At 39.7% G+C, this 23,987-nt stretch overlaps 1 protein-coding gene across 2 annotated transcripts; it reads right to left on the bottom strand.

Moving 5' to 3' along the window:
* Window positions 1–747: 747 nt before the first annotated feature.
* On the bottom strand, window positions 748–23,673 carry LOC140248905 (probable G-protein coupled receptor 141). 2 transcript variants are annotated; one of them, XM_072330035.1, is made up of 2 exons: window positions 23,549–23,673; window positions 748–1,971 (listed from the first exon to the last, which is right to left on the bottom strand). In XM_072330035.1, the coding sequence occupies exons 1-2, from the start codon at window positions 23,630–23,632 to the stop codon at window positions 1,024–1,026; spliced, it is 1,032 nt and encodes a 343-aa protein (XP_072186136.1). In that variant the 5' UTR covers window positions 23,633–23,673; the 3' UTR covers window positions 748–1,023. The 2 variants fall into 2 exon arrangements, with proteins under 2 accessions (XP_072186136.1, XP_072186137.1); XM_072330036.1 differs by lacking the exon at window positions 23,549–23,673 and adding an exon at window positions 3,461–3,584.
* Between the last annotated feature and the right edge of the window lie 314 nt (window positions 23,674–23,987).

Below are 23,987 nucleotides of genomic sequence, written 5' to 3'. Positions count from 1 at the left end.
AGCTTTTTAGATATACCAGGTTCGTTAGCTTTCTCTGTCCCTCCAATCTGCGCAGTATCGTTTTATTTTCTTCTACTAATCCAGGGTACAACATTTATAGAATTGATTTCATGTTAAAGGTACATAATTACTTTTTTTGGTACAAACTTGATAACTGCATAAAATCAACACAGGTGAAAGAAAAAATGCTTTACATTTACCATGGAAACATAAAATATTTGACTTTTTAAGAGAGGACAACTGTTGCCTGAATTATCTAATTACAATGATTCTCAGCATTATTATTTATTAAAAATTGAACAGTTCTGTAGCTTTTAGTCTAAATATACAATATTCAGTGATGATATGTAATATTTTCTGCTGGAGATGGTACCACAGTACAGAAAGGAGAACAAAACTGTTTTTCTGTTACAGCGATAACATCTCCAAGAAGTGATTCTGAGAAGATCTTCTAAAGAATTAAATATGTGTTGATAGTTTGGTTTCAAAGCGTTGTTTGAGTTGCTCAGTACATTTGGGAAGTTACGCTTGTCTTTACATTAAAGTAACACACATTTAAGTGGAACAATAGCTTCATCAATATTTTATGAGAGTTTGCAAGAAATAAATAAGATACGTAGGTGGAAAATGTTATGGATCTTTACACTTCAAAACTCTGCCTGAAATTCCATTAAAAATTATGGTTTTTTGTGTCTGTGTTTCAACACACTTTGCAAATTCTCTTGAGTTTCATTGTGGTGCCTTAGAGCTCACAAAGCTTGATGTAAAAAATAAAATTGATGAGCCCATGCTCTTTCCTCCTACTCTTCAAGGTGTATCCACTTCTCACTAAGCAGGGCTGTGAGGAAATCCCAGAGGTAGGCCCCCAGTCAACCATCTGAGAAATGATAGATGGTTTACCCCATTATTTTGGGGAGCAAGTTTACGTTGTTCCCAGCGCTTCCTTTGACGTGTTGAGGAGTGTATTTGCCATGCCTCTCCAGCACTGTGCTTTTCCAGATCCAGGTCCCCACACAGTTGGAGCTAGCAGCAGGACAGCTTTCTTCGAAGCATGCCAACCTTTTGTTTGAAGAGACGGCTTCCACTCAGCACAAAGAACAGCAGATCCAGGCAGCTGAGGGCAGTCAGGCTCAAAAAAACTTCATTGTAGCTTTCCAGCTGCTCACTGTCATTTGCATGCTTTATGTAGTGGGCTCTGAAGAGGTGATAGGGAAGGAAGCAAATTATGATGACACAGATGAATATCAAGTTCTTCACCTGGGCCCAGAACTCTTGGTGTGACCAGAGAGAGGTGGAGAGTTTTCTCGATACTTTGACCAGAATAAAAATCTGCAGGCCCAGGAGAACAGAAGTAATTAAGGTGACAGCTGCAATTATTAGGTAGTTCAGGACTTTGATGCTCTCCAGTTTTAGCTCCTTATGGAATTTAAAGCACACTTTGTCATCATACATCCCCGAGCGTCCATACTGAATGTAGAAGAGTGGCACCATGAAGACAATGACAATGACCCACACAGCAACACTTGCGGCAATGGCATGTAGCTTCCTATAAAACTCTACCTTATCCTTCCATTGGAAGAAGACCAACCACCGGATCACCAGTGTGATCACGTAGAATAGGAAAGTCAGGTACATGTGGATGTGCACCATAGCACTCACCATTTTACAGAATGGCATGTGGAAGATCCACTCCTTATTGACATAGTAGTGCAGACGGAAGGGCACAGTGAGGAGAAGTAGACCATGTACCACAACTAGATTAATGATGGCTGTAGTGGTCACAGACAGACTGTTCATCTTGACCAGCACAAACGACATTGCAGTGGACCCTATCCCACCTCCAGCAAAGGCAACAGAGTAGACTGTAATCAGGATAGCTCTTGTGGTGTTGGTGTAGGCAAAGGCGCAGAAGGAGCCATTGCTGGCTGTGTTCTCTTCAGTCATATTTCTGAAATCTTCCTTGTACATATCCTAAAAATGAAAGAATACGTAAATACTGAGGTAAGATGAGAATAACAGAGAACCCACCTGAAAAACCAGAAGAGCTTTCAATCTGGTTCTGACTTGAGACATAATGGTGGAATCTAACACTCGGAAACAGCAGTGATGGTTATTCAAAAATCCTCCAGCCTAGAGAAAGATGTTGAAAACCTCAGGAATAGAACCTGCAGTAGACTACAACATTACAAACCATTCCCTCAAAAACACCCATGATCGTGTAGAAAATGCAAATAAGAGATCCCTAGAGAAATCATGACTGTGGTGGTTTTCAACTCTCTGTTACTAGTTCACCACTTTCCTGAGCATGTGCATGTTTCTTCAGTGAGCAGCAGATGCAGTGTTTCAGTTCTGCTAGTCATCCATCCATTTGTTTATCTGCAGCACAAATCTGCCCTTCCCTAAGCCAGAAAATAACCATGTATTTTTAGATCAAAGCTATACATTTTGTTTTGTATGCACTACAGTCAACTCCTGCATCTGAATAAGAAATTAAGTCCTATGGACACGCTGGCTCCATGGAGATCCTGCTTTGATCCTGCCAGCCTGAGCAGTGTGGGCTATGCTGTTCTGGTGCTCAGGGCGATTTCACATCTAATACATGGTGTCAGGGTGTTACAAAATAGGATGTAAAAAAAATGTAAGGAAAGGACATTTTGGGTTATAGTAAATAAGATTTCCTGGCCAGATCTGATGGAGATTAATGGAAATTTTAATAAGTATGCTGTACATTCTTAATATAATGTCAGCTCAAAGGGAGATTAAATACAATTTTGAGAAGTCTAAACACTATTTCTGTTAGTATTTTTAAGTATTACAAAAGAGTGTAAGAGAAGAAGTATTCAGGTAGGGCATCCTCCTGAAGCAAGAATCTATGGAAGTATCAAGAGGATGTCCACACTGGGGTCACAGAAAGAAAGCTTGAAAAACTGAACAACTCTGGGCTTTGTACTATCCCAGCTGTACTGCTAACACAACCTGAATAATATAATTTAAAACTGACTCTGGTACATCTTTCATTTCACCTGTGAAATCTCGCAACAGAAGTTTTTCTTCTTGAATGAGTTTTTGGAATCTTTTCTTTTGATATTGTGAGGAAGTTAACTTCACGAAGAAGTACCTGTATCACTTTGTCTGATTGGTAGCTCAGTTACTTTTCATAAATACACTGGGAGGGAAAAAGTTATTTAAAAATCCCCTCTCCCTTGGAAAATATGTTTGGTTTTATATCTATATAAATATCTGCATAAGTCCTATAAACCTGTTTTGCTTAGAGTGAGATGACTATATCTGTAATGTGTCTCAGATGTATTTATTTTTTCTTAGCAATGTTTCTAGAAATTCGCCATTACAGTAATCAGTATCTCTTTTCACACTGAAAAATCAGTTATTCTCTAGTTACAACAATGAATCTAAGACTTCAGGCATTTTAGTGCATTCAACATAAACAAAACTCCCATACCTCAAAATCACATGTAATGTTTGTTGGCACATTCTGACCTTCTATGTTAGAAAGTAAAATCAGACACAAAGAAGACCTTCTTCTTAAAGGTGCTGCTTATTGGCATATCACACTGTAGCTTTTGCATCAGAAACCATAGAAGTTCCTTCCTGTTCTGTTTTCATTTCTGAGATGCTGCATTTCAGCCTCAGTGCCATGCAAGCCAGAAGACATTAGCAACAGCAACTCATCAGTTTTTCAAGCTGTTAAACTTTAATTTGAAAAGATGTCTCTGAAAAGTGGCATTATCACACTGTTTTAATTTAAAATGCATATTTAAAGTTTAAGAGGTGTCATGGCTCTAAAGGCAACATGTTGCAAGTGTAAATAGATGTTAGCATTCCCAGTAGCAGTGCTATGCTGTGAGAGGAAGGACCTCTCGTGGTCACTGTTCAGAGTCCAGCAATGAAATTTGATCTGAAAGAAGGAAGAGAAAGATGAGCAGAAGTCAGATCACTGGTATTATCCTCATACAGACCTATTAGGTAGATAGCTAAGGATCTATTAATGCCTACTTGGTCACTGAAATACAGGCTTCTGCAGAATTTTGTAGTATTGCTAACTTCCTTCTTTCTAAGACTCTGCTGGAAATCTCATTTTCTTTAATCTCAAAAATAAATAAATACATACATACATAAATAAAAATTACCAGCAAATAGGATATATTTAATGATCTATTTAATAATCTTATGAGGTTCTCACTGCTACAAGCATCCAACTGAAATGTCATTGCATGACGAAGACAGAGTATTGCATGATTTAAGGTGTTTCACAGAGGAAATGCTGCTCTCGGGTAAGATGAGGCTTCCTGTTGTATTGACAGTCACATTGCTACAACCCACTGTTGTGAATTACAACTAGAAATTCATTTGGCCAGAATTTTACAGGAGGTACATGGAATGAGAAAAGATGTAGCTCTTACAAGTGAGCCATTTCTTGTATGTATCTGTTAGAGCAGGTCCAGAGGAGGGTCATGAAAGTGGTCAGAGGGCTGGAGCACCTTTCTTATGAAGAAAGTTTAAGGGAGCTGGGTTTGGTTAGCTTTAGAGAAGGGAAGGTTCTGGAAGTCCTCACTGCAGCCTTCCAGTACTTTAAGGGAGCTTATAAAAAGCAGGGAGACTGACTATCACAGGATCTGATAGTGATAGGACAAGGGGGAATGGTTTTAAACCAAAATGTGAAGTTTTAAATTAGATATTAGTTGGAAATTCTTTACTGAAAGGTGGTGAAGCACTGGAAGAGGTTGCTCAGAAAAGCTGTGGGTGCCTTGTCTCTGGAGACATTCAAGGTCAGGATGGACAGGGCTCTGAGCAACCTGATGTAGCTGTAGGTGCCCCTGTTCATTTCAGGGGAGTTGGAATAGATGACCTATGAACGTCCCTTTCAACACATGCAATTCTATGATTCTTTAACCCGCCATGAGGCAATGATGGCAACTACTTCATTTGAATGCCGCAGCACTTAAAGATACATCTGCTGGTACCAAAGGCTCAGGGATGTTGCTGAAAGAGTTACACTCTATTCTGAAAACAGAGGTAGATCACCAAAAGGCCAGATGCTGGGTACTTTCAGAAATATTATCAGCAAAAAGATTTGTATGCTTTTAAGAGTTATCAGTTACCAGCGCGGATAACACCATTACATTCATTTTGTGTTACTTCCTGCACAACACAATCCACAGAACTGCTGCTCTGGTCAGGCTAAATCATGTTATTTATACAAACAATTCAGTCTCTTTAAAAATCTTCCTGGTGAAAGCTTATTCATTCCAACCTACAGGAGTTTATTTCTCTTTTATCCTACATGTTTAACTTCCAGGCATAGTATATGCTGATGTTTTTGACTTTTGATTTAAAAGTTCTTGTCAAATCTTTGTTTTCCCAATATATACATACAGATAAGAGATTCTTATCCTCTCTCTATTCCGGTGTTACTCGTGGGTCCTCGGTGAATTGCCATCAACACCGTGTTCCTACTCTTTGCTTCTTAGGTGAACACCTTTGCATTTCACAGTAGTAGAATGCATGTTGTTAGTTTGTCCCTGACTTAGCAGTCCAGATCAGTCCACCACTGACTTGTCCTCTTCACTGCTTACTGTTTTCCCAGGCAGGTTCAGCAGTTACCAGTATGTTATATCAGTATTATATCAGCTTATCCACAAGTAAATAAATAAATCACATTTGTCAGCAAAGATGACAGTCCTACAGTCTCTGCCAAACAGTGAGCTCTACTGTCTGTATAACAAATGTCGGCAAAAGTTAGCCTCCTGTATACATGTGCTGAGGGATTGGCAGGCTTCACATGGATTTTCATGTGTTCTGACAGTCGGATTATGCAGAAGAAGCTTTTGAAGCCTGCATGCAACCAACTGAGAAGTTTCATTTAAATTTGCAGAGGGGAAAAGTTCAATTCAGAAGAAAGAATTCTATTTTTGACGCACTTAACAAAATGGAAAAAGAAACATTTGTCAAAACTGACATCTCTGCAATAAATTAAACCAGGTTGGCAGCAGTGCAAAACACAAATATTGTTTCACAAAAGCCTGCTTAAAATGTGCATTTGTTTCACAAACATCCTCATTTAGTCTCAGACCTGCTCTCTGTTGAGAGCATCGTAATTGCTTTTCGATATGCTCAAATTCCATGCTGTGTTATAGTAGTGCAGAATATGTTACTAGAATAATCGCAGTATTCTCTTAATTTCAAAATAACCACACACACCTGAATTTTGAAGAATAGATTTCTGTTTAAATGAAAACAATGCACATTACATATATGATCTACTTTTAGTGATTCCTCTAACTCATTCACATCCTCTGACTTTTACTCATGTCTTGTGGGCTGTGTCATCATTATCCTGGCTTTTTCCAGTTTAAGTTCAGTCTACAGAAACATGAATAAGATGGAAAAAGATGTTGAGCCCTCTTTTGTTTGTGATTTTCATTGATTATACATGAAAATAGAAGCTGTGGAGTCTTCCTGATTATTTATCATTCAAATTATTGAAGAGAACAAATTTACCCTTCTGTTCTTTACGAGGCTGCATAGCAAACACACACATGCAAACCAAAAAAAATTAAGAACTAGCAGTTATCATTACAAAAAAGGTTGAAGCAATGCCTTCCTGTACTAGGAAATTACAGACGCAAATGATGAAAACAGTTGTGCAGAAGAACTTTGAAAGCAGTTCAAAATGATACTAGCAAATCAGGCACTGTTATTTTTAAAGTTGCAAATTCATTTTAAAAGCATTGCCAGCCATGTCGTTTGTTCATTCTGTGTGTGCTTATACTTTAGCGTTTATCTATCTCCACTCTTTGAGTGTTGCTCACTTGTCTCCTCACTGCATGTAAGCTCTAAGAACAAAAAGTGAAACACCTGCAATTTTAAAGTGCCTTTGCTTTACTTATTCCTTTGACAGAGCAGCAACCATGAGCTCAGCTTTGTGAGGGCAGGGATATTCATAAGCACTCAGCCTCAAAAGAAATACTGCTTGCTTTCTCAGTGACAAGTCATGGGGAGAAGAAATGGTCCTTTGGTTTACGCATTACTATCCCCTTCCCTTAATTTATGGCAATTTATTGGCCATTGGGAGTCTTCAAAGCCTCCTGTTTCTGAGTAGTTGTGGTTTTCTACTGTCTAAAATAAACAAGTTTACACACAAATGTAAACCCCATAGAGATGATTGTTTGGAAGGCTGCTTCTAGGGCTGAAGGGATCACTTGAAAGAATGTTTTGATTAAAAAAAAACAGGAGTACGGGAGCATGATCTGTACTGCATCTGACAAAAGTGTGAGTCTGGATATGCATAAGGGAGAGACATCCAAGTACAGGGATGCACTTTGTGCCACATCTCATCCATGCTTTCTGCCAAGATTGTTGCTCAGCATTTGGATCTCTTGGGACTCACTGCATGTGTGCAGTGCTAAAAAAATCGGACTAGAAGATTTTAGTAAATAAATATTAGCCATATCAGTATTGAGGACTTACTGGGAGCAGTGGTTGTATGGTGCTTGTAATAAGACATGACTTACTGCAGGACAGAGCCTCTGTTATGAGTCTGAGCAAGGTCAGCTTTGCCCTCCTGCAAGCTTTACTCATTTCTGTCAGAACACACTGTTATATTTGGGTGTAGTGCATTTGGAAGCAAGGGTATTAACATCTAACTGTTATATTTGGGTACAATGCATTTGAAAGCAAGGGTATTAACATCCACCATTTAGATATAGTCTTATGTAAGAACGCCTTAACTGACTACATCCTATTGCTTCACACTGGTTAAAAAACACCAGGGACATGCTGTTCTGTGGTACTTCACAACAGACTGCTCTTGTTAGAGACCTTCTTTTTCATATTTCACAATTTTAATAGTGACCAACAGCAAAAGAGGTACAGATAGTAGTAATAAAGTGGTGATAATAGTAATAACCAGCTCCTATGTAATATCTTTCTGCATTTGATTTCAAAGCCCTGCTAATAGACACGCATATAATTATCTCCATGCTAAGCTGAAAAGCAGAAACCACTGTTGTAAAGCTAGACATAATGTTAGGATATCCTTAGATCAAGTCCTGTTGTCTTGGCTCCTCTAGCCATGCTCTAGAATAAATACATGGCAATAACAGTAAGAAGGTAATGATAATGTTAAGATCTGCAGGTAGTATTTAATTTATTGCTTTTTTTATCTTTTATAATGTCATTGATTCATAGAATAAGTGAGCACATACGATATGTTCAAACATCTATTATTTTGACATTTATAATGATTGCATCATGTTTGAGTTATATAATATTGTTGATACATAACAGTGTTATTTTCCTGAGTAATTATCAAAAATGTTGCTTACCATGTTAAGTTACTTATGCACTGTTTGCGCTCTGCAACAGATTTTCAGTTCTTTCACTACTCAAAGTGAAAATCAACACTCAATTACCAGAGTTCGCTCTGGGACAGACATCACTATCTTTGTTTATTTCTAAGCTGTAGTTAGTTCTAGATAGGAACTTACCTAGAACTTAATATGCATAATTACAATTTACTTTCCATGCTAAACTGATGCAATTTTGCCCAAGAATTTATCACCAGAATGTTAAATTTCTGGAGCATATTTCTCTCACTGCAATTCAAATAGCAGATTTCAGACTGATGCATTCAGATTTTCACCATTAATATTCTAAGCTGGAGAGAGAATGTGATTGCTTTAAAACATTGTATATCAGCTGAATTTAAACATTTGTGCCAGAAATGTATATATTTTGTAAGTTGTAAGTAATTTTTGAGGGTCTGATCAGTGTCCCAAAATGTTAAAGGATTAGGATAGCATTTTTGCATAGTCTCATTATATCACCTGTATGAAGCCATCAACTAGTTTAAATTTGCATTACAAGAACAGTTCCATGAGCCAAGACTGCTTTAAAACAGTTGAGAGTCTGGCCTAGATTTCAAGGACTACTTGTCCTGAGCTCCAAGTAGCATCAAGGCTCCTTAGCTCTGGATCGTCTGAAAGATCCTTGAGAAATGAGAGCTGTTTGCTTTCTTCTCAGGCATAATACCTGCAGTCGATGATTTTTTCAGCTGTTCTGAACTTGGAGACATACATAGAATAACCATGGCAACCCAGGTGTTTTGATTTTCTGCAGTTATTATGTCAGGACTTGAGATCAGGAGTGCTAATTCAGAAGCAGACAATACAGGGTGGTGGGAAGTATGCAGATGTGACGGTTTGGTCTTTTGAGAAACTACTTTCCTTCACTTATGTAGGTGGCAGAAAACAGAATATAACATCCACCTGAACACCTAAAATGCAATTGTGGGTAACCTGACTTAGCTACCTGCTGGTAAAGCTGGAGTGACACTTTTTGAAAGCACTGAGATGATGCCATGCAGAGAATCAGGGCCCCAGAGGGATTCCTAAACCAGAGATAGAGTGGGTTTCAAAACATTACACAATGTGCTAAGGACGGTTTCCTGGGTAAATAAACTTCTCTAGACAGATGAGGAGACTTTTGCAAACCACCCATCACCTCACTGAGCTCATATCCACTGTTTGGTCTCCACAAATGTTCAGCAAGTGTCGATAAATGTCAGTGGGTACCCTTTTCTTTTTCATGGAGGAATTCAGTGACACACTTTTGCTTTACACACACTTCCATGTCAGACACCATTTTATCAGACTGCCCCTCTGCTGCTGTTTGTCATACAGCAACAAAATGTAATGCAATATTAATGGAAAGGTTCAGCCTCTACTGCTATACCACCAACATCCACCTTTGGTGTTGTGGTCTGACATAACAGAAGAAGAGGACTTACTTTCAGAGCAGCCTTTGTATAAACTGTAATAAGTCCTGTACAGTCCTGTATTAATTACAGTCCTGTAATAAGCCACGAACCTGATTTTTCTCTCTGCTATACAATTTTAATACAATGTAGTTCCTGTTTCACTGATGGTATCTCTGGTAGAACGCAATTGGACAGCAGATTAAGGTCCTGCTTCTTCAGTTTTCCCTTTGAGTTATGTCTGAATATAAATCAGCCAATAGCAACTATGGCATGAAGACAGTCTCTGAAACCACCTTCTAAAATCCTGCAGTAGAGATACCATGGAGCTGTGCAGATAAAACAAAGTTTAGTTTCCTGACATTGGGTACGATTTTCATTTATCCTCTGAGAAACTGGGGGGAAAAAATTGGATTTCCATGTATGGTTGACTGAAAGAGCTGGTTTTAGTAGACTTATCTGTAGGATGACGAATCCCAAACATGGTCCTATTCCACACACCTTTTCTTTTGATGAGTCAGAGCAGTGTCCTGAAGCAAGCATAGTATCTGGTACAAGGATGACACATGGGGAATGCATCTTCTGCTACATCTTATCCTCCTGACTCAAAGCTGAGATCTGTTCAGAGTCTGTCCTGTGCAAGTTATGGACCAGGTCCTACTCTGTAAGAACTGGCTGAATTAGTAATTATGCTCTAATTGTGACAGGTTAATTGCAATTTATCAGTAAGCAAAAGATCAGCTGCTAACACGAATAACTGAAATTTAGTATGCAGCTAAATTAACTTTTAGTTGAGACTAAGACAATTACATTTTTGACTCATATTTCTAATGCCTAATTATTTCTAATAATGCCTTATTATTTCAAGCACCTGAATAGAAAGATAATAATTAACCACGAAAAGAAAAATGTTCAGTATCAATATCAGCTGAAAACATTTTGTAGGCAATAGGTTTCTTAAAATGTCTCTATCTGGGTTCTGAAGCAGTTGTAGTTTATGGCTGTCACCCAGGTGGTATAAAGCATCCTATGAGAGAGAAACAGTGCCTGTGACACATCTGAAAGAACATTCTGCAAAAAAGTGTAAGGAAGAAAATGTGACTTGCAATTCCACATTTCACATTTTGCACAGCAGAGAGATAAATTCAAACTCCTGTGAGAAGTGGAAACACGGCTGGGTTTTCCCTTCTTGTTCCCTTTTCTAGAAACAAAAGAAAACATTTTGCAAGATATTATACCCAGGCATTATTACTCAAAAGAAATTAGCTGAAAAATGCCTGAGCCAAAGTGGTGTAGAGAAAGACTTCACCCTCAGTCTCCCCCATTACCTTTCTCTTCTTTGCAAGAACTGAAATTGTACCTCACTTTGTTTTGAAGAACAGAGCATCAGTAAAACTGCCTCAAATTTCTGTTCAGGCCTTTCCATGACCCGGATCTCTCACTAGAGGACTACAGAAACAACAGCAACAACAACAACAAAAAACCCACCAAACAAATCCATATAAAAATCTGTTGTACTACTAGTTTGATAGTGTGGGATAAGCATCTCAAACCTAGACAAAAAAAATATTCTAACTCTAGTAATTTGCCTTATTTTCTCCATACCTTATGTTTTCTGTTGGCACTCTGCTTTGTCTACACTGTTACTGAGGAAGGCAGGAGCAGTCAGAGCTACAAAGAAAATCTGTATGTGCTGACTCTAAAGGGGCCTTTACAGAAGTTGCGTGATTTATTTTTAACAGCTGCACATTTCTTTCCTATCATAGGGAATCCAGCACAGGTATTCACTTATCAGTGCTTGTTCTCACCAAGATTAAAAAAAAATAATGGAGGGTGAAGCTGATTGACAAAGAGGCGCACTACTCTTGCCATAAGGTTGACAATGGACTGCAGAGAATGAAATCACATGTTCACTGTCATGCAAATCAAATACGTATACACGTCCATCTGAGAAGAAAAAGACATTCTCTTCACCTGAAACTATAGTGCTTACCCTAAAATTTGTTTGAATTATGTACTAGCCTCTTGCTAACTGCCTGCTAAGGAAGGAAGCGTGTTTTAGGGTAGAATATTTTTTATAGATATGCAGCACAAGTCCATTGCTACTTGTTCTCACTATGTTTCCTGCAATTGCTAATACTGATTTGCTCTCTGATCTATTGTTTCATTTGATTTCTGACTGCAGATATGAAACAAATGCTATCATAGAATGCAAGAAAAAAGAATCATTTTAGTAACAGTCACTTTCCTGATGAGTATTCACATGTATATAGATATAAAATTAAGCATACATACATGTGCTCTCTATGTTGGCAATGGAACATACCTCCCTGCATTAGCCTAGATTGTCTGCATAGGAGAAGTACTGAAAGCAAAGCTTATTGCCAGTATTGCTAGTTAGATACTAAAGATGCTTCCCATCCATCAGCACGGGCACAATGAAAGACAATACTGCAGTACTACCTCTGGGTAAGACTGGAGCTTGGAATTTAGTTCTTCATATATCTTTCAGAAATGAGGAATGTACTGCAAGGAATGTTCTGCACTGCATTCAAGAAGTAAATCTATTTGCAAGAGCCTTCCCTGGCCAAAAAAGTAAAGAATGCATAATGAAATGAGGCACTATGTGCATGCAACTGCTCTGGTACATCAGCTTGTTTGGGCTGAAATGGCTCACTTTACTATTACATCTAGAGACTTCTGTTCTGATCTAATAATAAGCATTTGTGTTAACTTCTTGTTACCATCAAGAAGAGCCTGGCCTTATCCATTTGCCTCCCATCTCCCTATTTATATTTATCAACATTAATCAAATCCCTACTTAGTCTTTTTTTCCCCACACTGAGCAGACCCAGGTCTCTCAGCCTTTCCTCATGCGGGAGATGCTCCATGCCCCTCATTATCTTTGTGGCACCTTGTTGGACTTCTTCTAGAGATCCCTGTCTTTTTTTAACTGGGGAGCCCAGAACTGGACACAGCATTCTGAAAGTGGCTCCACCAGGGCAGAGTAGAAAGGGTGTATGCAGCTATGGTGCCCAACCAGGAACAGATGCTGAAACAGCTAACATAAGAGCTATTGTTCTGTACCTTTCATCCCACTGTCTCTCTAACTTGCTCTCCCTGAGTCTCTCTTTCCCTTTCATTGACACAAAAGTCTGCATAAAATCTTGGGCCATAGTGCTTGTGGAAGGAAGGAAGGAAGGAAGGAAGGAAGGAAGGAAGGAAGGAAGGAAGGAAGGAAGGAAGGAAGGAAGGAAGGAAGGAAGGAAGGAAGGAAGGAAGGAAGGAAGGAAGGAAGGAAGGAAGGAAGGAAGGAAGGAAGGAAGGAAGGAAGGAAGGAAGGAAGGAAGGAAGGAAGGAAGGAAGGAAGGAAGGAAGGAAGGAAGGAAGGAAGGAAGGAAGGAAGGAAGGAAGGAAGGGAGGAAGGAAGGAAGGGAGGAAGGAAGGAAGGAAGGAAGGAAGGAAGGAAGGAAGGAAGGAAGGAAGGAAGGAAGGAAGGAAGGAAGGAAGGGAGGAAGGAAGGAAGGGAGGAAGGAAGGAAAAGGAAGGAAGGAAGGAGAAGGAAGGAAGGAAGGAAGGAAGGAAGGAAGGAAGGAAGGAAGGAAGGAAGGAAGGAAGGAAGGAAGGAAGGAAGGAAGGAAGGAAGGAAGGAAGGAAGGAAGGAAGGAAGGAAGGAAGGAAGGAAGGAAGGAAGGAAGGAAGGAAGGAAGGAAGGAAGGAAGGAAGGAAAAGGAAGGAAGGAAGGAGAAGGAAGGAAGGAAGGAAGGAAGGAAGGAAGGAAGGAAGGAAGGAAGGAAGGAAGGAAGGAAGGAAGGAAGGAAGGAAGGAAGGAAGGAAGGAAGGAAGGAAGGAAGGAAGGAAGGAAGGAAGGAAGGAAGGAAGGAAGGAAGGAAGGAAGGAAGGAAGGAAGGAAGGAAGGAAGGAAGGAAGGAAGGAAGGAAGGAAGGAAGGAAGGAAGGAAGGAAGGAAGGAAGGAAGGAAGGAAGGAAGGAAGGAAGGAAGGAAGGAAGGAAGGAAGGAAGGAAGGAAGGAAGGAAGGAAAAGGAAGGAAGGAAGGAAGGAAGGAAGGAAGGAAAAGGAAGGAAGGAAGGAAGGAAGGAAGGAAGGAAGGAAGGAAGGAAGGAAGGAAGGAAGGAAGGAAGGAAGGAAGGAAGGAAGGAAGGAAGGAAGGAAGGAAGGAAGGAAGGAAGGAAGGAAGGAAGGAAGGAAGGAAGGAAGGAAGGAAGGAAGGAAGGAAGGAAGGAAGGAAGGAAGGAAGGAAGGAAGGAAGGAAGGAAGGAAGGAAGGAAGGAAGGAAGGAAGGAAGGAAGGAAGGAAGGAAGGAAGAAGTTAGTGCAGCATGATGGAGAGAAGGCCCAAATAATAATTTGGTACAGCATGCACATAGTAAGCAATAGCCCATGCCTACAGGAACTCTGATTGAACATAATAGTGTGCTTCTGTAACTGTATTGTATCTTGCTCTCAATTTAGCAAATTAAGTACTAGCTTGAACACATCCCAGACATAGTTTCTCTGCTGATTTCAGTGGTGTTAAGGATTCAAGAAGGTAAGGAAAGTAAAGCACACGGCTGATTTGTTTAACTGTTCCATTAAATTGGAAATGAGAAATATCAACTCACTGAGCAGGGATACCCATTGTTTCCCAATTCTTTTCTCTTTGCTTCAGGAAATCAGGATCATTTCTGGAAGTGATTCAATGACTTCTACAGCTTTCATGGTGAGAGGCCTTATGATTCACTGTGAAGTATCATTAAGACAATGCAAAGTGCAGACACATCAGTGCCTTCTGAATATCCACTGCAGATTTTCTGTTATGCCTCCCTTACCTTAGCTGAAACCTCTTTCCGCTTTCTTTCACTTTAGAAAGGAAGATTTCATTCTGTTCAGTGAGCTGACAACAACATAATGAATTCTATATCACAAGCCACCTCCACTTTATTTTCAGATTCACTTTTCACTAGACAAGCTAGTGGACATCTCAGCTCACCTGGTGATCAATGCCTTCTCACTCCTAAGATTATTCTCACATTAGCTTAATTTCATCAGCGTATAAGAAAGCTCTTCCAGGTTAGGAAGAAATCAAGAAATCAATTAATCTAGTGAGAAGTTCCAGCACTAAATTTTGTTACGATTTTTTTTGCTGCTCCAAAAGTAATGGACCTTAATTTATTTTACTATGTTGGCCCACAACATCCGAAGAGGATGTTGGTGGTATGGCAGTAGAGGCTGAACCTTCGTATCAGTATTCTGGTGCATGTCGTTGCCTTGTGACAGATGGCAGCAGAGGGGCAATCTGATCAAATTTCATCTGACATGGAAGTGTGTATGAAGCAAAGTTGTTTTGTAGCTGAGAATGTGTACTATTAAATAATGCTACTGTGCTCTTTGAATCTATAATGCTATAATTTCCATGGAAATAAATAGGATGCATTACTTTTGGAGCAACCTACATATTTTTCCCTGTAATTTTGTTTTGTTTTGTTTTGTTTTGTTTTTTCTGATCAAGAAACAGACTGAGCATGTTGTTGTTTCATTGATAAAAGAACAGAACTCATGCAGTCGTTTGATATGGCATTGTTAACAGAAGGTAAGTATTGTACCTCGTGAGTCTGAGACATGCACACAATCCATAATGCAAAGCTATGCAGAAAGATCTTCAGATAGATAACTGGTGATAAGCTTGTGTTGTGATGTTCCCTTTGGTCTAACTTATTCCAGATTCCTAAACCTAGGAACTATAGCCTATTTGATGCTTCAGTTACACTCTACAGAGCTAGTTTATGTACCTCTATGTAACACTGTACGTACGCACATTCAAGTTTGTTGCTGTTGTGCCTGTTGAATCATAAAAACATTCAGGTTGGTGGGGATCTCTAAAGACTCTACAGTCAACCCCCTGCTGTTGAAAGTAGGACCTTAGAACGGATTCTCCAAAGTCCCATCAATTCAAGCATTTCTATTTACAACAAGGGTGATTCCATCACTTTGTATTTTTCAGTCTGCTTGAGAAGGAGATGAAACCAGGCACAATAACCTAAATGTAGCCAAACAGGTTGTAATTGGAATAGCACAAACACACCTTTGATCTGTTGTCTCTACTCATGCTGATGCCACCTACAACAAGGTTTCCCTTCAAAGGTAAGCTGTAAGGGCACACAGCTGGCATATGTTCAGGTTGCCATCCACCAGGACACCTCAGGCTGCACCCTAGCCAGTCAATCCTCTTTCTTCCCAAAACTGTTGCATTGGACTACTCTGTCCAGAGCATAGGATTTCACTATTGCCTTTGCTAAACATAATGCAGTTCTTCTTGATCTGATCTTCCAGCCTATCACAATCTTCCTGTTTGGTGACCCTCCTTTCAGCATTTTCCATCTTCCAATTTGGTGTAATTTGCAAATTTGCTGAGGATGCATTCAAACCTGCCATCTTGAGTTTCTATAAAATTATTGATAGTTTTAGGCTCAGTATTGACCCTTGAGGAACTCTGCTTGTTATGGCTGCCTGTTAACCACAAAACTATTAACCACAACTATTTCAGATAGCAGTTTAGCCAGTTTTCCACCCATTTCACAGTCAATCTGTCTAGTCTGTATCTTGTTAGACTTCCAATAAGATGCTGAGGATGACCATGTCAAACACGTTGCTTAAACTCAACGTAGATGTTGCCAGCAGTACTCTCCTCACCTACTTAGCAAATTGTTTAATTATGGAAGGCACTGCAGAAGGACAAATAAAGACAGTGCAGTGCTCTTTATAGGTTGATAGATACTTTTCTCCAAAAGAAATCATTCTTACATCAATCTTTTCACCATTTGATAGCTCTCGGCCTCAAAAATTCCTTCAAATACTGTCACTAGCACTACTAATGCTTTCTTACAGCCTCAGAAACATAATGGAACAGAATTTTAACTATTTTATCCAGTTACTGGTATTGCTAGATTTTTGATATATAAAATGGCAAGGAGAATCTTCTCAGACTCTGGTTGCTTCTGACAACATACTTAGGAGGCTGGTAACTTTACTTTCCAGAATGAATTGCAAGCACATAGCATAGAATCATGCAACAAGACAAGGCAGAGTAGCCCACTGTGCTCAGCACCACTTTTCAACAATGTTTTGTTCTTGCAGCAGTTTTCTTAGCAAGATGAGTCTGCTTGACTCACAACCTGCAGAGCAGCAGACACGTTTTTTGGGGGACCACATATAAACAGCATATCCAAAGGGGTGATATCTTTCTGTGGGTGCTAAGAACATCAGGGAGACTTAAGCTGACATGCAGTGAGAAACTCCTGGACAGCAGCAAGGTACTGAGGTGTAAATTGTGCCATTAAAGTTTACAGCGTAGTTTTCCCTGCTGGAAGTTACTTGTATGTTTTTACTTATAACGGCACAAAGATGATACAGTTTGAAGTGAAGGGTGAGAAAACAATCCTGCTAATTCCTGCTAATTCTCAGCTGTGCGTTTATAATAAGGGTGAAAAAAAAAAAGGCTGCTGCTGTTCCTGCAGAGGTAAAAATCATCACCCTAGTACATGATCAACCAGCAAAGTCCCAGAGTCCAAGCAAACTTCTAAGCTACCTGAATAATGTACGCATTCATCAGCCAACGTTTAGTTAACCAAGTCGCTTTGCTGTTGTATGCTCTGATTATTTTTCTCTTCTTTCCAACTACACCTCTGTTCTATGTGATTTATGTGTATCTCTCTTTTTTCCCCCGGTTTACAGAGGAAGGCACTTAGTTGCTCTTCCTGGCTAGGGGGAAAGCTCTTCAACATCAGTAACATAGAAGAAAAACTGTCATGCATGATTCCTTTGTTGAATTCTTGATGGCCTCTTGCACACACTGAACAAGAGGAGGAGAGTGATGTAAAATTCAGTATCAGAGCAGATAACCAGTGGCTAAATCAGCTACCCGGAGCCCCTCAAGAAGTGGATGCTAAACTACTCACTAGCCATCCTCGCAGGGCTGAACAAGTGCCTGAAAGCATCAGGGAAGGTGTCCAAAAGCAGCACACAGATGGCAGACCTTACAGCACCTTGGACTGTCAGGGAGAGTTGGGATTCTCACGGACTGAGGTGATTATTTCATCAAAGCCAGTCTGAAAGCTAACAGAAGCAGTATGGAAATTTCCTTCTTTATCTTTGTTTAAAGATTGCTTGCTGACATTACTAACATTACTCTTGGATTTATAGGTTAAGCTTCCTTTTAATAAATTAATTTTGGGGAAGCGTTTTGCAGATGGAGGTGTTGTTTAAAAAGGATCCCAGGTGCCTTTCTGACACTCCTGATGCACATAATACACATCTTGTGCTCTGTTTCAAAAAATTGCACAAAATCTGACATTCACAATTGCCCCCAGAGAAGTAAAAACCTGAAGCACTTCTAACTTAGATCCTATACATTTTCTCCCAGCTTAAAGTTTATCTCCCACCAAGAACCTTTACGGTCCATCCAAATCTGCAGCCTTCTCTTCTGATTTTAACATTTCCCTTCTCCAAGTGAGGGAAGAAAATTCTCTTCCTGCATGTCTAACTCCAATACCTCTGCTGAGTATCTTTCCAGCACTTACCTGCAGACTCTCCATTGGTGTAGCAGGAGACTTCCCTCACTCTGCACATCTCTCTGACTTAACAGAGAAGTGTTGCTGAGGAAATGCAATTGCAACAAAGCTCTTTCTTCTTCCTGAAATACCATCCAGTGCCCATAAACCACAAGTGTGCTCAGACCAATTGTGTTCTTCTGTTTGGTTGTTTTGTTGTGTTTTTGTTGTTTTTTTTTTTAAACTATTCCTGTTCTGTTCCCTGCATATTAAGTATTGCCATTTAATGTGAAACGTATCCACTTGTAAGCCATTACAGCAGCAGGAAAGACAGAGTACTGGTAGGACTGAAAGTGGAAAAGTGCATGTACAGGAAAGAGATCATAAGCAGGTATGTGGATTTATGGATACAGACATCTCTCCTGTGGTATGAAGGTCACTCAGCTTCTCCACATTTCCTTGGCTGCTCAGAAAACACTTGAACGTGAGTTAGCACAAAGATTTTGTGCATTCCATGGTCTGAGTATGCCCACTCTGATGACACTTAAAGCCCCATATGTAGGATTGATACAGTGTAAATGATGGATATATTGACCTGAGAGACCTTGCAAGCACTTTCTTCATGATGCAGCAATAAAACATATGTGGCAAACATGAAGCAGGGCAGCCTGCAAGGTTCGGTGTTTTCTGGAACACTTGAAATATTTCTGTCTCATTCTTGAATGATAGAGTCTTCCAAAGAGAGAAGTTCTGATGTGCTGTATGTACACTACTGTTTTTTTATTAACGAAAAATACTGACTTGCTTATAAATGAGAAGTAATGTAAGGAGAAGGAGGTTTTGGCAGGGAATTGCTATTGTAATTGCTCTCTTCACTAAACACTATCGTCTGTATTCTTATCTGTATTCAATGCATGTATCTGTAACCAAAAATGTGTCAAAGCAGCAGAGGTACACGCAAAGGAGCTAGAAGAATTCCTTCATCCTCTTTAATTTATGAATCTTGTATCAGAGCTGCAGCAGTGTATCTGCAAAACCTGACTACATAGGAAGTAGCAGAACAAACTCACTTCTTTTCTAATCTTGAAGATACATTCCTGGGAGTTTCTGTATGAATAACAAAAGTATTCAGAATAAGGATTTCTCCTTCTTCCAATTACAGGGATACGCTTGGGGACTTTTAAATTCAAAAGCTCATTAAATGTTCGGTACTATCCCTTTGTCAAGATTCTCTGAGATAAAAAGTAATTGAGTAGGGAAATATAGCACTATTCCTAGCAATGTCTAACTCCTCTTCTTAGTTTTTAATAAGGAAACTATTGCTCCAATTACTGGTTGAGTTCGTAAAATATTCTTGTAAGATTTCAGTGATCTGCAGTTTAAAAATTAAAATAAACACAATATTAAAATTTAGTGAGGCTTCTCATAAAACAAAAAGTACAGCAATATTTTCCACTACACCTAAATGCAAAAATTCAGAGCAATGTTGAATTTGTCTCATCTGAGTAATATTCTACTAGCCCTATATTAGATGTTGCAAAGAAAAAGCATAAATAGATCAAATGATGTCTTCAAAGTCACACAGCAAGTGTGTTACTGAATCAGGATTAGACTGTATCTCTAATGCTGTGCCTTATGCTTCAGAGTGTAGGCTGCCCTTCAGTAACTATCAGGAGTTACAGAACAAAACTTCTCAGATTAACTTTGTGAAATAAAATAACCTCACCGTTGCTTCAGGCCAAAAACATCTGTAAGATTTTTTAAGAGCTGCTCATTCTAAACACTGATATAGACAAAGGCATTGAAAAGCCCTGAGACTTTGATCCTTTGAGGAGTAAATATTTCACTGTACATGGGAATGTAGTTTTATTCGTTGGTCATAAAGCCTGATCCACATTCAGAGCACTAAGATAATACAGGATATGGACTTCTGGAGGTTATTTGTTTTAACTTTTGTCTCAAAGTTGGAAAATTTATGTCAGGTTGTTCAGTGCCAGTCCAGTAGTTTGAATATCTCCAAGGATGGAGAGCATATTATCCATGGGCATTTATTCCAATATTTGACTCACAGCGAACATTTTTCTAACATGTAAGTGAAATTTCCCATGCTGCAATTCATACCTATTGCCTCTTGTTCTATTGCTATGTAAGGCTGGGAAACATCTGGCTCCATCTTTGTCTATTGTCTCTCATGGGGGAGATAAAGACAGCACTAAGATCTACCTGTGCTCTTGGTAACGCAGCCCAAAATACAGTTGGCTTTTTTGTCTGCCCTGGCTCATGTTCAGCTTCTTGTTTACCAGGTACCTCCTGATTCTTTCCTGTAAACCTTGCTTTCTAGACTGGCAGTGCTCAGCCCATACTATTTCATGAGTTTATTCAGTCCCAAGTGTGGAGATTTGCATTTTCCATTGCTACCCTTTGTGATCTTCCTCCAGCTTTATTTTTCCAGTCTGTCCAGTTCTCCCTTAATGACCTATAGCCTTGCCTTCGAGTTTACCAACCACCTGTCTAATTTGTCAACAGCCTCAAAATGACTGAGGTGCACCCCACCTCATTAGTCAAGTCATTAATGCAGATGTTAAATAGTATTGACCTAAATATCAGCAAAGGAATGTTACTTCTTGTTTGTTGTCCTCAGTCAGTACCTCCTGAGTAGTCCTAGATCCCTGTGATCCCTCAGTTTCTGTGGGGCTGGATACTATTTCCAAACAGTTCTACTCTATAAGTAATGGGCACTATTTTCCTAAGATGGTTGAGATCAGCCTTATAATAATACAAGGAATCTTAGCAACATGAACATCATGATAAACATAATATCCTGTGGACTGGACCCTGTGGAACATGGGACATGAGAAGGCAGTGATGCCCTTAGTGAAGGTGGACACAAAGTGGGTGTCAGGCATGGAACCTTGCAGAGATACTCACTACTTGCATCACAAAGGTTGGCAACCCTGGTGCGGCATCTCCCAGAGTCTGGCTCCCTGCAGGCACAGTTACCTCCATGCTTTTGCCAACAAAAAACATTGCTCAGGTAGGCAGTGAAAAATATAAGTGAGTGAACAGCTGTTGCTTATCTGCTTTATTTTGGAAGTAATTTGTCCTGGTGGCTTCAGCACGCCCCTCAATAAATCACACCAGAAATCTGAGAGACTACATGCTTAATCTTTATGAGGAAAAACAGTTTGACTCGTAGTGTTGTTTCCAGAGAAGCAATAGAACTGTTTCTCACTAACTACAGAACCATGAAGAGGAACAAAAAAGTTAAAGCAAATATCTAGTTAATACAGTAACTTTCATGGCTTAGCTCTTCTATGATCTCTATTTGCTGTCTAGTTCTACTTGGTGCAAATGGAGTCTTACAGCATTGTAATATAGAGGAGTGAGGATGGATTAAAGCATAAAAATAGAGAAAATGGAAGGTCTGACAAGCTGACTGATGTGTTGTGAAGAAAATATTAGCAACACTGATGTTCTCCTGGACACAAATGGCTTGGGCCAGCCAGTTCTCAATCAAGTTCTGTTTCCTACTCTGTGTTGTACAACATCTATATGGGGACTATAGTTGCATCTGATGAAAATCAGAGTAGTAGGCATATCTCCCATGTAAGTTGCTGAGAAAGATCATTGGTTGTCTAATCTTTGCCTCTGTCCATCATCTTGAGCAGTGAAGAGAATGAGAGTGAGCCTTTAAGAGGCTCAGTTGGTAAACAGAAATCACCCATTATGATTCCTGTCACTCCAGGAATGTTTTGCTAGTGAGTGAGTGATGCAGTTCTGTCTGGAATGGAGAATGCTGCAAGAAGACTGAACTCCCAAGAGATGTCCTCAGCCTTGATGTTGATGAACATCCCAAGAGATGTTCCTTGTTCATGACAAGTCAGAAGTGAAGAAAAGGAGGTGGACACGAGCTAATGCTGTCTTGAGTTATCCACCTTGGTGATGAAACCTCTGAGGGTGTATCTTTCCTGTGGTGAGCATGATATGTCTTTTGCTGCAGTGCCTGATTGTTTTGCTGCTTTTGTGGTGTAATGCTGTGCAGAAAATGAAATAGAAAGCATACTTTGCTTCTTACTGTGGTTGCTATGTTTGGGAATAGGCTTGCCTACAGGCAGATAGAAACAGTTCTAAGGCAATGGCAAACTATATGCTGATGTTTGGACTTTCCAGCACAACTATCAGTGAAACACAGTCTTTGGTCAGTTAGGAGAAGGAAGCAACTCAGATAAAAGAAAACACTCTAGAATCAGTTAAACCACTCTGATCAAGAGGAATGTATAGAACTTACAACATCAACTCCTTTGCAATGAAATTGAGTGACTTACGTTCCTAAGGCAAACAGGAAATGTAAGGAGCTGAAAAGCTTTCTGTGATGCAGTCACCTTGTTTGTCTTGTCTTCTGGAAGAGCCACAGAAGTCTTTGGCTGCTGGGAGGGTTCATCCTCCTCAGGACTCATTCTCAAGCAATACACCACACCTCTGGTTACCATCTGAGGTGAAAAGCTAATCCAAGGAAAGAACCTTTACTTTTATCACAGAATCACAGATTGTCAAGGATTGGAAGGGACCTTGAAAGATCATCTAGTCCACTCCTCCTGCCAGAGCAGAAACACCAAGATTACACCACGCAGGAATATGTCCAGGTGCGTCTTGAATGTCTCCAGAGAAGGAAACCCCACAACCTCTCTGGGCAGCCTGTTCCTGTGTTCTGTTACCCTTACAGTGAAGAAGTTTTTTCTAGCATTTCTGTGGAATGTCGTTATGTTCCATCTTACACCCAGTGCCCCTTGTCCTATCACTGGATGTCACTAAGAGCCTGACTCCATCCTGCTAACACACACCCTTTACATATTTATAAACATGAATGAGGTCACCCCTCAGTCTCCTCCAAGCTAGAGAGACTCAGCTCCCTCAGCCTTTCCTTGTAAGGGAGATGCTACCAGCTCAGTTTCTGGCATGTGGTTATCATGGTTGCCAAGTCTAGTTTAAGAATATTATAGAAAAATAAGTCTTTCCAAACGCATGGAAGGAAAAACAACATTCTTTAAGCACTGTGTCAACTTAAAACAAGTTGCATGCATCCACTATGAGCATTCATGGCAGACGTTCTTTTTTGTGCAAGCAGACTTGGAAATAACAGAGAAATTTTTTTAAAATATCATTTTATAAGTAATGAAAACTCACAGTAGATGCAGAACAATGATGAAATCAGATTTAGGGTTACTTACCCATAAAGAAGCAGGAAATCTCTGGATAAACAAGATGTAAATAATCATCCGGCTGCTGTAATAGGACAGAAAACTGCTCCCCATAACAGTCAAAAAGCTTGCCTTGATGCATCTGGAAGCCACAAGATTTCACCTCCCTCTGAAATAAGCAACAACTGTCTTGTAAGCTATTGTGGGTGGCAGTTCAGTACTTTCACAGGGTAAATAAAGCATGTTGTCTGTAAAGAGACAGTGACGTAACAGAAAGTAGCTGTAGCACGTAGAGGAACACAAAGCAGAAAATAAGAAATAAAAAATTAGAAGTAAAAACATGGTCAGGAATATGAAACCACTGAGACTACAGAATCAGGGAAGGGAGAAAACTAAGCAGAAGTTTCACTCTCTCGATCTAAATTTGTCTGAGTCAGATTCCTCTGTTTGAGATAGAGCATTTTTAATT

Source organism: Excalfactoria chinensis, chromosome 2 (assembly GCF_039878825.1).
Source record: "Excalfactoria chinensis isolate bCotChi1 chromosome 2, bCotChi1.hap2, whole genome shotgun sequence".
NCBI classification, from domain to species: Eukaryota; Metazoa; Chordata; class Aves; order Galliformes; family Phasianidae; genus Excalfactoria; species Excalfactoria chinensis.
Note: the sequence above shows the minus strand (reverse complement) of the source record. Positions and strands in the feature narration are given on the sequence as shown.